At 44.9% G+C, this 18203-nt stretch overlaps 1 protein-coding gene across 1 annotated transcript in view; it reads left to right on the plus strand.

Annotated features, from left to right (window-relative positions):
* The window catches only part of CPLX1 (complexin 1), a 100546-nt gene that overhangs the window by 59453 nt on the left and 22890 nt on the right, over positions 1 to 18203 (plus strand). The window contains 1 exon segment of the mRNA XM_036762232.1: positions 14224 to 14399. Within this exon segment, the coding sequence (XP_036618127.1) occupies positions 14224 to 14399 (176 nt within the window).

Consider the following 18203-nt stretch of genomic DNA (forward strand, 5'->3'; position numbering starts at 1 on the left):
TGAAGGGTTAGGATAATAAATGTTCTTCTGTTGTCCATAAATAGCTCCCCAACTGCTTTCCCCTTTGCAGGCCTCTTAACCCAGGGCAGGCCCAGCAAGGGAGGCCTCTCCAGACCTGCCACAGAAATACCCTCCATATGGTGACGGCCCCGGCAGATGTGCTGACTTGGAAGGGTTTGTGAGCGATTTTAATGAGCGTTGTTATTTTTAAAGTTATGTTTGGGGACCAGGGATGACAGATGATCAATAATGCAGAAAGTTGCTTGGAGGCTGGGAGAGCTTGGAGCTGTCAAGAGGGTTGATGGGTTTAATTGTCTCTGTGGAGATGGAGGGTGGTAGAGTGTGGGAAGGAAGAGAACTACCTTGGCCCTCTTAATTCAGTTCTAGAAGTGCTTATTAAGCACCTACTGTGTGTTAAGCATTGTGGATGGGGTCAGAGGAGTATCTGTCTCCGGCCCTGCCTTTGAGCCAGTCAGGAGGAGACAGAGCAGGAACAGACCTAGGCCCTTACCTCAGGGACCTCACAGTGTGCGGGAAATAGAATAATTTAACTGATGAAATCTCCCCCTTTACCTAGACAAATCTGCACAGGGGGGTGGGAGGGAGCAGGGAACCCCATAGGCTCTGCCTAAAAGACTTGTCCCTTCAGGGCCAATCCAGGATGTTATAAAGTATTTTTGTAGACACATCAAACGTTCTGATCCATTAACTTTCAATATGAAATACTTGAGTTCCTTTTAAAGGCATTAATTACAACATCATTCACTTCATCCATCCCTCTAACACTTATACTTAACCCTTTGCTGGATGCTAAGGGGTCTCCATTCACTCATTTGCTAAGCATTTGTTAAGCACCTACTCTGCGCTAGATGCCAGGGAAACTGTCTTGGCCCTCAAAGGGCTTATATTCTATTGCATGATTATAAAGAGAGGAGAGTAGCCAGCAGGAGGGGTGGTCAGGAATGCCAAATGTTGCAGAGGTCAAGGCAGGCGGAGTATGATAGATGAGCACTGGATCTGGCTGGGATGAGGTCACTAGTGGGAAGAGGTCTTCTCCTCTGGTCATGTCTGACTCTGTGTGACCCCATTGGGGGGTTTCTTGGCAAAGACACTGGCATAAGTTGCCATTTCCTTCTCTAGCTCATTTCACAGATGAGGAAATTGGGGCAAACAGAGTTAAGTGACTTGCTCAGGGTCACACAGTCAGTAAGTGTCTGAAGTCACATTTGAACTCAGGTCTTCCAGACGCTCTATCCGCTGCTGCCAAATGCTTGGTGACTTGGATTCAGATTGCCTACATTTGCATGAATCTTAGAAACAGTCTGATTGGCTCCCCCACTCCCTGGTTTTTCAGAGAAGAAAAGGGAAGCCCAGAAAAAGAGAAATGATTTCAAGGATAACAGATGTAAAGGACCTTAGAGTTCATCAAGTCAAACCTCATTTTACACATAAAGAAACTGAGACTTGCCCTTGGTCTCGCAGCTAGTGTCTGTGGCAGACTTTGCACTCAGGATTCCCTGAAGCTACACCCAGTGCTCTCTCCAAGGCTTTGCAGGCACACAAAGATTCAGCCCCAGGCTCTGCATGAGAGCCTATGTGTCCTGAATTTCAGTCCTGGGACTCGTTTCTTTGTCCAGTGCTGCCTCTTGGCTGATTTCTTTTGAAAGTGGAATGTCATTCGCAATGTTTACTTTTGTCTGAGTCGGCCTCTGCGGGATCGTTCTGGGTCAGCGGGTTTTCTCTCATTGGAAACAAGGCTTTGCATTTCCCCCACCACATTATCCTTTTCAAGGGCACTTGGAAATGGCTTTATTGATAAAGCAGTCAGGTCGAACTTGCAGACCTCCATTAGGAAGTCCAGAGGGAACGTTAATCTTGTTCGATAAACAGAAGGCGCAGGTCTGGCTCAGCACCTCCAGACGGTTCTGCCTGACTGAGGCGTAGGGGGTGGCTGGTGTTCAGGGCGTGCCTGCTGCCCCAGCCAAGGGGTATTTGGGATGGGACGATCCTTGGGGTGGAGGCAGAACCCAAGTGCCCACACTAGGTTTTCCCTCAACTTGACTATCTGCTCTTCTTTGCAGAAATTCATATCTGCCTCTGCACACAGTAGGTTCTTAATAAATGTTTAAAAAATGGATGAATACATATTTCCCAGTGAGGTTTCTTCATTTTCAGAACTCCCAGTTTGGCATCCCCAAGAACTGTCATCCACCTTTCTTGCCCTTGTCTTTATCAAATGAAATCACATCTCTGAGGTGTGTGACATAGTGTCTAGTAGATACTTAAATGAATGCTTATTCCTTTTCCTTTCTCTTTCCCCCTTTACCGCCTTCATCAGTTCTGTGAGTCAAATAGGGCAGACATACCACCAAGGAATTCTGAAAGACACCAAATACCCAGCTAGAGAAGACACTATCAGGGGTGGGGAACCTGCAGCCTCAAGGCCACATGTGGCCCTCTAGGTCCTCAAGTGTGGCCCTTTGATGGAGTAAGGACCACACCTGAGGACCTAGAGGGCCACATGTGGCCTCAAGGTCACATGTTCCACACCTCTGCTAGATATACAGCTGGAGCTGCCAAGAAATTTTTAGTGTCAGTGGGAACCCAAGGAGAAATCTGCATCTGAGAGAGGCAGGGCTAGCTTCCTGGAGGAGGTGGGAGAGCCTGGAGTGTGGATGTCTGTCTCCTCATCCTGTCTGAACCTCCCAACCTGTCCATATCTGTCCCTGGAGAGATGTCTTCCTAATAAGAAGCCATTTAGCTGCTTCCCACAAGCCCCCATCTTTTTGATAGAGGACCTTTCATTTTCATGTATCTGGATGCAGTCCTAGAGGAAATATGCTGACCAGAGGAAGGTCAGCATGGGAGGAAGCCTGATTGACCCTTCTAGCCCAATCAGTGGTGGCAGTGAGATCATTGTTGGTGAGGGAGGCAGATACTCAGAAAGAGCATGCTAAGTGCTGGAATTTCATTTATTATGCAAAAGGTTTTCACAGATTACTTGGAGTTCATTGAAGTTTGGATATGAGTCAGACATGACTCAGTGGAATACAGCTTTGGAAAGGACATTTCTGGGGAAATAGAGGCTAGGACAAGGAGTAAGGTCCTGGAGGAAGACATCAGCAGGGATGAAGCCCTTCCAGACCAAGGGATAACTTCAGAGGGAAGAAATGAGAATTCCGGTCTTCTGAAAAAATATGCCCATTCCAGAGTGCCACATTGAAGGAAGGATACTGACCTGCTAGAGACTGCCCAAAAGAGGGTGACCAGGACAATGAGGGAACTGGACACAGTGCCCTGTGAGAAGCTGAAGAAACTAGTTATATTTAGGGGGAAGAAGAGGAGGCAGCATCGTTGCCTTCAAAGAGCTCTAGACATGAGTCACTCTTTGTTAGACTATCTGAAGGACTGTCATGGGAAAGAGAGATTTAATTGTTCTCCTTGGTCCCAGAAGGTAGAACTGGGTGCAATGGGTAGAAGTTTCAGAAAGGCCCAGTTTGACCTGACACAAGAAAAAGATTCCTGACAATCAACTATCCTCAAGTGAAATGGACTGCCTATGAGTTCCCCCTCCCTGAAAGACTCCAACCAGAAGCTGGGTGACTACTCATTAGGCATGCTATAAGGGATGTCCTGCAATATGTAGGTGGCTTCTTAAAATGTGGAGGTGCCCTAGATTGTCAATATTGTTCTTACAACATAGCCACAGAGACACCATTAGATTTTTAAGTGTTGAGGAAACAGCAGGGAAGTGGTCCCCACTGGTACCTGGCCAAATCCAGTGGTATTTTTCATGCCTCATCCTTTACTGGCTACTAAATTTGATATTGTTGACCACTGGATCTTTCCAAAATACTTTCCAATCTCAGCTTAAGTGACCCTGTGTTCTTCTCTTGCCTCTGAGAGATACCTCTTCTATCTCCTTCACGGAAAGAGCATTGGCTTTGGAGTCAGAAAAGCTGGATTCTATGACCAGTTCTGCCAACCAACCTCACTATGTGACCTTGGGCAGGCAACTTTCCCTCTGTGGCCTCAGGTGTTCTTCTAGGCACGTGTTCCACAGCCAGAGTGTTTATAGTAGTTTTATGTTTCAATGCAAAAAAAAAAAAAAAGATTTCTGCTGCAGAAAATCATGACCAGTGTCATGAAATGTATGATGACAAGGTTTTTAGTTGAAAGAGTTTATCTGAGTGTTGAAGAAAGGTACAGGAACCCAGAAGGCAAAGCTTTGTTAGGACACCAGGTGTCTGGGAGGGAGGGAAGTGTTTTTTTTCCCATATATTCATTAGGCAGAGCCCAGGGACATACAAAGATAATTAAGACAGAACTCTGCCCTCAGGGAGCTCCCCATCTAGCAGGGGAAATGATCAGGTGGGTTAGGCATCAGTGCTCTGATTTAAATTCCACCACATTGGGAGGGAGTGACTCACATAGAGGCTTACAAACCTAGAGATGTTTACGGAATGTTATATAGGAACAGAACAACCCTGTGGTCTATTCCACTGAGCCCTGATGGATCTGCCCCCACTCAGCAATGCCTCAGTATCTTTCATGCTGAGATGAACCACAGATGCCAGTAATCAAAGGTGCATAACAACAAAAGGACGTCATCCCAAATGAGCCAGCCCGCGGTTCACTGTTGCCTGTCCCTATTAGAGTCTTCCTGGAGGAAGAAGTGTTCCCAGGGACAACATCAGCTAATACAGATCACTTGTTTTTTAAATTACATTTTTTTTTTCAACAAGCGTTTCTTTTCTTTTCTTTCCTCCCTACTAGTAAGGTGAGGGGGTGGGGAGGGGGAAGGGAAACACCCCTTGTAACAAGTTTGCATAGTTAAAACAAATTCCCAGTTGGCCATGTCCAAAACTGCTTCTCATCCTGCACTCTGAGTCTATCCTTTGTCTGTCAGGAAGTGAATAGCATGCTTTATTATTACTGCTCCAGAATCATGGTTGGTCATTGTGTTTACCAGAATTCTTAAGACTTTCTAAGTTGTTCATCTTTACAGGATTGTTGTTAGTACAAATGGCTCCCTTGGTTCTACTCATTTCATTCTGGATCAGTTCATACAAGTCTTCTCAGGTTTCTCTGAAATGGATCCCTTTCATCATTTCTTACGGGGCAATAAAATTCGATTAGATTCATATATCATAATTTGTTCATCCATTCCCCCCGCTTAGTTTCCAGTTCTTTGCCACCACAAAAAGCTGCTATGCCTATTTGTATATGTGTGTGTATGTGTATTTGTGTGTATATATAATGTATATATACACACATATATGTATATGTTTACACACATATGTACTCATATATAGTTATATACATCCATATATATGTCATTCCTTTTCTTCTTTCTTTGATGTCTCTGGGGGTATTCCAGATCCACTTGTTGATTTGGCAATGGTCAAATTTCCAAGGGGCTCCTACCTCAGTCTTCACCCCCAAGCCCACCCCACATTAGATCTCTATCCAGCATGTGTAAAGATTCCTAGGCCAATAATGAAAAGTGGATTCCTTCCTCTACTTCATTCGAGGTGGTTAGATGGGTACATTAATCAACTAATTTTGATATTATCAATTAACAGGACATGAGACCCTGTCTAAAGGGAAACAACATACATCAAAGGAGCTATCATTCCAAATAAGGGTCCACTGATAACTTCTTGGCCAGGTTTGAGCACTAATAAATCTCCCCCAACCTGAGAAAATGATTTTTCTCTCCTGACATAGTCTTGCTGGGTAATCTCTACATGGGACCTACAATGCAGGAGCTGGAGAGAAGTGGGGAGCTGCCTATCTTAGAAGGGCATAGAGGAGACTGGTTTCAGAAATAGAAATCTAAGCAGAAAATGAAAGCTTAATGTAGTGTGTATCTGTCACATAGAAGGTAAATCGAGTCAGCGGAGGATTTGGACTTTCAAGTCAATTCACAAGCCTATAATTGCTGCCCCACCCAGAAATGGACACAAATAATTGTAATGATAATGATGATGATAATGATAACAACAACAGTAATAAATTAGAAATCTCTAGAATTTATATAACGCCTACTATGTGCCAGGCACTGCATTAATTCTTCACCAATATTATCTCATTTGATCCTTACAACAAACCTAGGAGACAGGTGCTGTAATTATTCTCATTTTACAGTTGAAGAAACTGAGGCAGACTGAGGTTAAGTGACTTGCCCAGGGTTACACAGTGAGTACAAGCTAAGAGCATAAGAAAAGTGAGAACAAAGTGCTGCTTGAGACCCATTAAGAGCCCCTGAAGCCCAGACATAAATGTCTTCTGATCCACTTGGAAATGCCACCCAACACACCTGGGAGAATGTAGCTTTATGGTAAATAAGTCAACAGCATTTATTAGGCACCTATTGGGTGCTAATTCTGGCTCTGTGCTAGGGACACATTACAGGGTACTTAGAATTAAGCTCATGAACAAGTTCTTAAAGAAGCCTTCTACTAGGCACTCAGGAAATAGTGATGAAATGAACACATAGACACCTCCGTGAGTCTGACCCAGGCTGTGAGACTCCCTGAGTCTCCTTCCCCTGTCTTCTCCACACTCAGGGTACAGGTCTGCTCCATTTCTAGCTCCATCCAGAATCCACCCTGCAAGGTCATTACTACCTTCTATTTCTCCCGTCTTCCCTACATCCAAAAATTATTCTAGACTAGTACCACCCTGGGCTCAAGATAATCGTTCCCCACTCCACCCAACTCTTGCCAAGCAGAGAAAGGATTCAGGGCTGCTAGAGAATTAGTCTTCCTCCACCCGTGGACCTGCACAGTCCATATGACTCACAGTACCGGAATAAGAGCTAATAATAATAACAATAGCTAACATTTATACAGCTCTGACTATGTGCCAGGCACTATGCTAAGTACTTCAGAATCATTATCTCATTTAATTTGGTATGGGACAAGGCCCAAGTTCAGCCTTCACAGCACAGCTCTGGGCCTCATTGTTCCCCGGTTCCAGCTTCTGAAGCTCCCAGCTGGCTCCAGCAACTCATCACTTTGCTTTGGGAATTCTGCTTTTCCACCCAGTATCTGAGGCCTCGATTGCTGCCATCTGCTTCTCTTTCCTCGGGGAAGGGCTACAGCTCTTCCAGTGAGAGAGTCAGATCCCATATACCTCAGGACCAGTCAACAGAGTTCAATTGCCTATAGACTGCAGGTAGTTTAGCCTAAATGTTTGTGCTTGAATTGAGGCAAGTCATCCTGAAGAGATGTCCATAGCTGACTAGCTATCAAGGTCTATTTTTTTTCACAGAGCTTTGGGTCTCAGTGCTTCACCTTCGTTTCTGCAGCTTTTGCTCCTGGGAACCATTTCCTGGAGGATAGCTCTTTCTAGAACACTCTCTGATGCAGTGCATCGGAAGTCAGGAGAACTCAGTTCTAGTTCCAGCCCTGCCCCCATTAATTAGCCTTCTCTGCACCCTGGTTTCCGCATCTGCAAAATGGGGGTTATAGTCCCTGCACTGCAACATTCAGGATCTACTGAGACCCTTGCTAGGCGTGAGAGTCTATCAAGAATCCGAAAGCCCAACATAGACGTGCAGAGTTATTTCTATTGATTACCTACTCATGGGCCAGATGTCACCACTGAACTCATGGGCTTGTGGCTATAACCAATATCACCAGCTCAGAACCAGGGAGTCTCTGCAGATTCAGAGCCACTGGGCTGAGCTCACTTCTGCAGTAGAGATGCATGGTGGCCCACATAGCTGGGATACGTTTCTATCCCTGACCTTCATAATATGTATTTCCAAGGTGGGGATGGGGTGGGGCGGAGTAGGGAGGGAATTTGCCTTAACAGGTGTATGTAAGACGTTCAATAACCCTTCCTTCGGTGTTCTGGCAGTCTGTGGTAGCAAAGCCTCATCTCCTCCATCTGCCTGGCACCAAGCAGTTGGGTAGGCCAATTGCTTTCAAAGGACACGTGGGTAATTGGGGAGATAAAAAAGGTTGTCGGCAGAGTATTCTAAGCAAACCTGGCTGGGTGCTGCCTTTTTGAGTCTCTGCCACACAGCATTAGCATTTGAAAGACCTCTCTGTACTGGGGGGCTGGAGGTGGCATCATCCCGGCGCTGCTGCCTGGAGACCAAATAGAACATTAAGATTTTGATGCCAAGAAAATGTTTTCAAGACACGAGGGTTTCTGTTATTTTCTGTGTTTACTAATTCTAGCTCCCCAGTGACTTCCCCAGTACCATGTGGCTCTATGTGAGCTCAGTAATGATAGATGGGTGGTGGCGGCTTTTTGTGTTGAAGACACAAGAAAACTTGAAGAAGAAATCTTTGTAACAGCCTAGTGAAAGCCTCTCCTTGAAGGGATATCGTATGATCATATGATCCCTTGAAGGGGTCACAGAATTTCAAGCTGGGAGGGACCTTAGCGAGCTTTTCATTTTACAGATTGGGAATTTAAGGCCCAGAGAGAAGTGAGGTGCCCAAGGTCACCTGGAGAGCCAGTATTATTGACTGCAGGATCTGGGAAACCCTGAACCTCCATAGCAACACAGGAATCGATGGCTCCTGGGCTCCAGGCCCAGCCTGCAAACCTCTCAAGCAGGATTCCAGGTGTCCCGGGGGCCAAGGAGAACTCATGCAGCATCTCACAAACTCAGAGACAACACTGTGTCTGGTGCAAACAGAACTCTGCTGAGAAACAGCCAAGACGTAGGAGACAGAATAGAAACCAGGCAGGTGGTGTATTAGGGGGAGGAAAGAGCCCTGAGCTGGGGTGCGGGAAACCTGGGTTCTCTGCTCAGTCAACAACTTGTGATAATACCTTGGAAAACTTTCTTTTCTTCTCTGAGCCCCTGTTTCTTCTATAAAATGGGGAATTTGACCTAGAACCCTGGGGTTCTTCACCTTGTTTGTGCAACAGACCCTTTGAGTGGTCTGGTGAAGCCTATGGACTCATCCTCAGAATAATGTTTTCCAAAGCACTAAATACAAAGGAAACCAATTCTACTGAAATACAGTAATCAAATTTTTTTTCAAAATGAGTTCATGGTTTATTAATCACAATAACTAGCATGATACAGCACTTCATAAGTAATATCTCATTTGATTCTAACAACAACCCTAGGAGGGAATGTGTTATCATTGTCTCTATTTTACATATGAGCAAACTGAGTCAGGCAGAGGTTAGGAGACTTGCCCAGGGTCACACAGTAATTGTCTGAGGTGAGACTGGAACTCAGGTCTTCCTTACTCCAGGTGCACTGCTCTGGCCACTGCACCACCCAGCTGCCTCTGGCTAAGAGTCCCTGATCTTGACGAGTCCTTTTAACTCTTTTTAGTATTAAAAGTACATATATGGATGGGTTCGGCCAGGCCCGAAGCAAAAAGTACAGCATCTGTCAACCGTAGACTATTATCTTGTTGCCCTGCCTCCCATTGGACTCATCTGACATGGCTCTGCATTGCCTCTCCCATCTCCAGGCATGTCTTGAAAAAATTGTGAAGAAGATACGGGGTTCTTAGTGGAAACGGTCTCCTAACCAATCTCCCTGCCTCAGTCTCTTCCCTTTTAATTCATCTTACACGTGCTGTTTATAAATAGTCTTAGGAATAGAGCACTCTGATGTCATCACTTTCCTACTCAAAAATCTTCTGTGGGTCCCCGTCATTCCTCATTGCCTACTAAATAAAATAGAAATTCTTTACCCTGGCATTCAAAGCCTTCTATAAGCTGGCTCAAATCTACCCTTTAGCTTTATCTCATACTAACACCACCCCTATCCCCCTCCATGTATGTATTCTACATTCCAGACAGATTGGGTTATCCATTCTGGCCTAACCCCACACTGCATTTTCCTGCTTCTGAGCCCTTAACCGCAACGGTTACCTCTACTCAGCATTCCGTCTCCCTCATCTGCCCTTACTGAAATCCTAGCTGTCCTTAGGAAGTCTAGATCAAATGGCATCATTTCTTCGGCATCTTCCCTGATACACCCCAACTGGACATGAGCTCTTCCTCCTGTGAGCCGCCGTATCAATTTGTCAGGCCCTCTCTTTAAACACCAGATCTGGTCAGTACTAAAGCCCGTGGGACTTGGAGCCAGAATCATAGTGTCTTAGTCATTCAGGAAGGGGGGAGTGTCAGTAAGACCGGGGCTTAAAAGAGAATTTTGAGGACGGATCAGGGACAGAAATCTGTGTCAATGCAGGATCAGAAACCACAGGAGGTGAAGCGGGTAGGCGGGTCCCAGGTGAATAAACAAATCCAGTCTGGTACAAGCAGCAACTTCAAAGTGGGAGCTAGCTGTTGTGGAATTAATGGGATTTGTGCCTGGGGATGTCAGGTCGTGTAGTAGACATGGGGCTGAACTTGGGATCGGGGGACTTGAACTCCAATTGATTCTAACTTTTACACTTATTGCCTATGGGATGGTGGACAAGTTGAGGTGGCCTCAGTAAGGAGATTTTAAACATTAAATTTTATTTTATTTTCAGGACTGTATTCTCTTCCTCTCCCTCCAACCCCCCCATGAGAAAAAAAGACTAACAAAACTTATTATAATCAGTAGTTAAGCAAACCAAATTCCCTATTGCTTGCATCCCCCCCAAAATTTAATTGTCTCCATCTGTACTATAAATCCACCACCACCTACCTCTCTATTTGGAGGTGAGTCTCACGTTTCATCATAAGTAGGCATGTCATTAACCTCTCTGAGAATGTCTCCTCTGGAAAATGTGGCTAATAATAGCACATTACCCTACAACGAATGCTATTGTGAGGATCAGATTTTAAAATCTATATAAAATATTTTGCAAAACTTAAGGCAATATATAAATTCAGGCTATGAACACTAACTCTGTGAGCCTCAGTTTCTAAGAGGGTTAGATTAGATATTTTCCAAGACCCCTTTGAACTCTAAATCCTGTACTTTTCTGTTCTTTCAGTCTGCCCAAACGTGCTGCTGGGGACGTTTATTCCCCTTTTATCCTTTATTCACCTGGGACCCACAGCTGCTCCTTCTCTGTCTGCTCCTCAGACTGTTAGCTTCTTGAAACTTCTTGGGTGGGGCCTGGGGCTATTCTTCCTCTGCCTCCCCATAATCTGAGAATTCCTTGACTAGGAGGCCTGTGTCTTTTCCTTCTCCTACCTCTCCCCCATGGAGCCAAACTCAGTATCTGGTTTATGGTTTGGTTTATTTAGCACAATAAAAATGTGCTGCATGACTGTTTGAGACCGGGATCCTTTCTTTAGGTACTTACTCTAATCTCCTTCATCCTTTCTCCTTGGTATATCCATTAGATTATAAGCTCCTCGAGGGCAGGGATTGTCTTTTGCCTCTTTTTGTATCCCCAGGGCTTGGCACGGTGCCTGGCACATAATGAACACTTAATAAATGTTGATGGAATGGAATTAGTTCAAGTAATTAATAACTGGCATGACCTGGGCCTCCCCCTTCTTGGCCATTCATTCACACAATAAGCATTTGCATAGCGCCCAATACTTTATTAGACCCGAGGGAGCTAGAAATAAACTAGACCTGGCTCTTGCCCTGGGAAAGCTGCGGGTCTAGTAGGGAAAAGAAGACAGATACAGAAATAGAGGTAGTGTTAGAGGAGTAGAAGGTAGAAATAGAGGAGTGGAAAGAGACCTGGATTTGAAGCTAGTTGGGTTCCAAATGCAGTTCTGCCACTTACTTACTAACTACGTCTCCATGAGTAACAACCACAGCAGTAATAGTAACAGCTGGCATGTATATAGTGCCTACTATGTGCCAGGTGCTGCATTAAATGCTCGATGTCATTTGATCTTCCCAACAACCCTGGGAGGCAGGTACTGTTATTATCCTCATTTTAGAGATGGGGAAACTGAGGCAGGGATTAAGTGACTTGCCCAAGGTCGCACAGCTGACAAGTGACCGACTGAGGCCAAATTTGAACTCAGGTCTTCCTGACTCCAGCCCCAGTGCCACCTACCTGCCTCAGTTTCTAGCACTGGATTTAGAGCATGGAAGACCTGGGTGCAAATGCTATTTCCAATGTTCACTAGTTGTGTGACCCTGGGCAAGTCATAAGCTTCCTGAATTCCAGTTTCCTCATCTGTGAATTGAAAGGACTGAACTAAATGACCTCTGAGGACCCTTCCAAGATCTACACCTAGGACCCCATGTATGTACGTGTCCCTATACCCAAAGGATTGTTGAAAGGATCAGATGAGATCATCAAGAAGCATTTATCAAGCTCCTACTATGTGCCAGGCACTAGGTGAAGAGCTAGGGATATAAGGACAAAAATGGGACTCCTCTTGCCCTCAAAGAGCTTACAATCTAGCTATGCAGAGTGCTACATAATAATAATAATAAAGAACAGTTAAATAGCCCTTGAAGGTCTGCCCAGCACTTCACGGATATTCCCACTGGAATCTCTTAAACTTGTGAAGTTGGTGCTCTAAGTATTTTCAGCCCCGTTTTACAGGTGGGGAAATTGAATCTCGTAAAGATCGTGACTTGCTCAGGTTTATACCCCTGGTCATTGTTAGAGGAGGGATTAGAACCTAGGTCATTCCAACCCTATCCACTTTTGCTCTTCTTACCAGGGCAAATTGGGATGTGGATGGTGAGGGAGGTTCAGACAGGGTGCTATTGGGATTCAGAGTCAAGACATTTGACAGCCGTCAGTGGCAAGCTGAGGACTTTGGACTTTGTCCTCCGGGTAATGGGGACCCACAGAAGGTTTCTGACCATTAAAGAGGTGTGATATAGGTTTTTTCTAGAGTACAAGTCAACAAGAATTTATTAAGCACTTACTGTGTACTAGATGCTGTGTCAAGCTCTGGACAAAAGAGCTCGTCAATGACTTTTCTGTCATCATGAGTCCCTCTTGCTGGGGTAGCCATAGCCAATTGTCCAGCTCTGGGAATCTGGCTGGTTTATTCCTGGCCCTGGGGATCCAGCTCTGCCTCTTCCACATCCCCCAACTTTGGGCGCTGGGGGTAGATTCCTCCAGACCTCCCTGTTCCCAGGCAGGGGATTTCCTGCGCCAAGAGGCTGGGCTGGGTCTTGGCTGAGCCTTGGAGAGGGGTGTAATTACCCGACTACAAGGAGGGCGTTGAGGGCGGCTTGCAAGGGGCCTGTGAATCAGCTGCTCATTGGAAAAGTGGTGGCTGGCAAAGTCGGGGTAGGAGTGAGGACTCTGGCACCAGCCCCTGCAGCCCCGACCTCCACCCCCAGCGGCACAGCTCCCAGAGTCCTGAGGCTAGGGCTCAGGAATGGTCCAGTCTACTCTGTGATCACCAAGCCACAAGGCTAGAAGCTGGAGGGTATCCACTCCTGGGTTACTATCATTCCTGGCCCAAGTCTCCCTGCTTCTCCCCAAACCCAGATGTATACAACAAGAGAAACACATACACACACACACACACACACACACACGCAGAGATAAATACACTGAGTCACAAACACACATTTTCACATTTTCCCCCTGGCCCCTCAGATATACACATCAATACACAAACTCAGTTTGGCATGAGGGTAGGCAGAGACAAGAGGGGTAGAGTGAGTGAGTAGTTTTGGCATACCAAGGATGATGGAGGAAGAGGGGACAGGAAACAATCCATTACTGAGCAGTGTGGTACAGTAGAGAGAACACTGGATTTGAACTCAAGGGTCTTGGGCCTTGCCAATTACTACCTTGTGACCTTGGGCAAGGTCATATGTTCTCTGGTCCCCAGTTACCTTGTCTGTAAAAAATGAGGGAACTGGACTATATCAGGAGTTCTTAACCTGGGGCCCATGGATAGATTTCAGGAGGATCCATGAACCTAGATGGGGAAAAAATAACATTTTTATTTCAATGTATTGTCCTCCTTTGTAATCAGTCCTAGGTATTTTATTTTATCCATTTATAAATGTGATTCTGAGAAGTGGAAATAGGCTTTACCAGACTGCCAAAGATATCCATGGCCCAAAAAAGGTTAGGAACCCCTGGACTAGAGGAACTTAATCCTTCTGACTCTAACTGATTATCCTAGGATCTTAACCAGGCTTAGCAGATGGAACCAGGATGGGATTGTCATTAGAAGCCTAGGTTGGCAGTAGATGCCTGAGATCTGTTGGTCACCAGTGGGAGTGAAGTAGCCTTCTGCACGGATGTATGTTCACACTCACCATGAACACACACTAACGTTTGTGTTCACTTATACACTAAGCCCCCACTAACCCATGCTAATAACTCTGCTATTTGTCCTCAGGGGCCACCAAGGACATGGGGAAGATGCTTGGTGGAGATGAAGAGAAAGACCCTGATGCAGCCAAGAAAGAGGAAGAACGCCAGGAAGCCCTTCGGCAGGAAGAGGAGGAGAGGAAAGCCAAGTATGCCAAGATGGAGGCCGAGCGGGAGGTCATGAGACAAGGGATCCGTGATAAGGTGAGAGGGGCTAAGCCTCTCCTGCCCCAGATAATCATGGCCCAGCTCCACCCTCACTAGCCTGCAAAGATCTTGAGGGGCAGTGAGGAGGAGACAGTCTAATAGTATGAGTTCAGTCACCTTGGCCTCATCTGGCCCTGCAGCCTAGCCCTTTGGGTACACATGCTCAGGAAAAGAGGGTTCTGAAGACCAGCCTGAAAAAATGTCACCACTAGAAACAAAAGCACTCCGGAGAGCCATCACTCCTGGGCTGATGTCTCTGCTCTTTGCTGCTGGCTCCCAGGGGACACACAAAGTTGGAAGCTGGGAATGGGGGTGGCATGGGGAGATGAACAGTAGACTTTCTGTGTTAGGAGATACAGGAATGATTTTGTTTGTTTCTAAAATCCATTTTTATTCTTAAATACCCATTTCCATATACAGAGTAGAGTAGAAAAAGAGGATTGTGCATAATTATGTACAGTTTACTTATCTTATTAAGTATATAAAACAATATATTATATAATTATTCTATGTATAATGTAATAATATAAGAAGGCCAGCCTGTAGTTTTCAAAGTTATTCTGCTTGTCTGGCTGTTTTTCTGGTTTTCCTTCTGTTCTTGCTTTAGAAAAAAAAATGCCTCATTTACCCTCTTTCCTCTTCTTTTTCTTTTTTTTTTACCCTTTCTCTATCCTCCCCTTGCCCTTGCACCTCCCATCTATATGAGAGACAGGTTAGATGAAGTCTTCCTGACTAAAAGACCAACCTTTTTATCCATTAAACCATTAAACCAATTTTATAAACACATATATACATTTATATACACATATAGGTTTTAATATATCATATAAATATATTTACATGTATACATTAATATATATTCATACACACACATATAAATATACATATTTATGTGTACAGTATTATTTATGTACATATTATGTGTAGTATTATTTATATACAGATACCATGAGCATGTGTGTATAATATATGTGTGTTCATACATATATGTCTCTACATGCATATGTATGTCTATATACCCATACAGAGAGGTGGGATTAGACAAAGGCTCTCTGTCTCTAAGTACTTCTCTTCCAAGGGCATGACTGAAGCTGCTTCTGTCACACACTGATTCTGTATTAAAGCACCAGGTGCTGAATCGCCTTGCTATTTTATCGGCGTCTTCACAGGGCATTACTGAGCCTCTTCACCCCAGTCCCCGTGCATTTCCTATGTCGTCATCTGATCCAATGGCTATCCCTCCTCCCCAGATGACTATGGATTTTTGGCACCTGTCCAATGCCTTGCACTGAATCTCTAAAGGTGGTACCTCTTTTGAAAGGATGAGGCAATAGGACATCTTAATCACTTCCATCAGAGTAGGGGGTGATTAAGTGACTGATTCATCTGACCTTACCAAATAATGGGCCGGAAAGGTAGATTTGGGGCAAGTTTGTGCAAGCCTTTGAATGCCAGGCTGTGGACTTTATCCCATGAACCGTGGGGAGCTCTGAATGTTTCTGAGCAGGGGAGGGATGTGACTGGAGCCATATATTAGGAAGATTATTCTGGTAACCATCGTAGGCTGGACTGGAGGGGAGAGAGTCTGGAGACAGAGAAATTAGGAATTAATTTATGCCTTAAACCAGGCACAGACTTTGCCTGATTAGGACCATTAACGCTGCAGTCTTCCTGCTGATAGGACAGGATTAGAGCTTGTTGGCAGAGGAAGCCAGGGGAAGAAGCCCATGACATTGCAATGACCTTCGTAAGGCCTGCACCACTTGACATTACTGTTCCTAGCAGGGCTCCTGGACGTGGAGCAGTTGCCCTCCCTCTTTCCCTCACTCCCTCCTGTCCCCTGCCTTCTTATCTCAAGCCAAACCAGCAAGTGTAATCTGGAGACATTTTTCCAACACCCTCACGCAGGCTTCTCTGGCCTCTCCCCCACTCACTAGCACGGGCCTGAGTTTACACAGAAGTTGACTTCCACAGGGATCACATCCCACTTCTGGGAGCAACGTCAGAAGTCCTGTTTATTTTTTAAACCATTCAATAAATAATTAGGAAAACACCCACCAGTCACCAGCATGCAGCAGAGAGGGCTGGAGGAAGCAGCACCCCTGCCTTGGGGAAGGTTGAGGTCTGAAAAGCCCAGTTGCAAAGGAGACTAACCCGTTTGTCACTTCTTAGACAAGTGAACTTTCCCTTGTGAACCTGCTTCCTTTGCAAAAAGAAAGAGTTAGACTGGATGGTTTCTAATGGCCCTTCGCCTTCTGATTTTCTGTAATTCTATATACCCCAAAGCGGTAGAAGTGGTATCAGCTGAGGAGCGAATTGACTGAGTCAATTGGCTTCATCCTTTCATCTTACATAACCAGTGGGGGTTGTGGTCAGTCAGTCAATCAGGAAACATTTATTAAGTGCCTACTGTGTGCCAGGTCCTATGGTAAGCAATGGAGGTACAAAGAAAGGAAAAAAAAACCCAAACTAAAACAAACAAACAAACAAATAAATAAACCTTAGTCCCTCCTCTCAAGGAGTGATTATGTCCTACACAAGGGAGGTATGGCAGATGGAGAAAACCAAAGGTACAAGTCCTTTCGCTCTTAAGGTTATTCTGTCTGGGATCTAAAGGGCTCAGCTCTGGCTGACCAAAGGATCGTCCATTGACAAAGCTCCCCTCTTCTACCCTTCAAAACATAGCCAAGCACAGGGCCAGGGCACATGGGCAACCCAGTAAAAATAACTGAATTCAATTGAATACATATTTCTTTAATTCCAACTTGAATAATCAACTGATTCTAATGACAATTCAGGCTGTTGTGAGTAATTGCTGGTGTCAGAATTCAGATTGCTTTGGACATGCATGGTATGGCTACTTCTAACATCTAATAATATAGAGAGACTAGAAAGAAACCAAGTTTTGATTTTGGGGAGGAGGGTTAAGTGGGAGGTTTTTAAGTGGAAAGGTCACCAGGCTTTTTAGTGTTCTCTAGACATCTCAGTTCTTGTGATTTTCGTAGAAGCAAAGAGCACGCAGAGGGAGATCGGAAGCCATTTCCTCACCACAGTTTTACTCAGAATCTTTTGCAGTTGAAAAAGTAGCACCCTGGGAATACTTACCACAGCTGGGAAATATGATAAGTAGTAAAATGGGCTTTTAACCATAAGTCAGATGTGGTTTTTTGACCATAAGTCAGAAAAGAGTGGGTCTAAAAGAATCAGATAAGACAGTGTAGGAAAGAGGAGTTTAAAGAGTAGACATGGCTTTACCCTGGGCATCTGTTACCTTGCAACTGAGGGTAAATGATTTATAGCCATTGGCCAAAAAGGACAGCAATACTCCCCAGATGGAGACAGACTTACTTAGTCCCCCTTTCCATTGGATTGGATACAGTAGCAGAAGGCCCTCAGGATAACACTATCAAAGACTACAGCTAAAATTTAGTAGGATGTTGAAAGAGTTGTCTGAATAGGATTGTAGAGGCTTACTAACCACAACATCATTAGTGAATGGTGAATAGAATATTAGATGGCTCTGAGGATAGCTAGATTGCTGAAGACCAGGTAGAGTTGAATGATGCTCAGTGGGGAGCAATGCAGATAACAATACCCAGTTGGTGGCAGCAGAGAGCAACACAAGGAACAGCCCCAGCAGACATTGGCAGCTTATTAGGGTGCGAGACCACACATGTATTCTCTACATACTCGCTTATTCACTTGGGCACTCTAGCCATACATGTTCCCCATCTCCGTATGCCCTACATTTTTATGCATGCCTCTCTTCCCACTGAGGATGTGTAAATATGTGTGTAAGTA

Source organism: Trichosurus vulpecula, chromosome 6, assembly GCF_011100635.1.
Source record: "Trichosurus vulpecula isolate mTriVul1 chromosome 6, mTriVul1.pri, whole genome shotgun sequence".
Classification (NCBI taxonomy): domain Eukaryota; kingdom Metazoa; phylum Chordata; class Mammalia; order Diprotodontia; family Phalangeridae; genus Trichosurus; species Trichosurus vulpecula.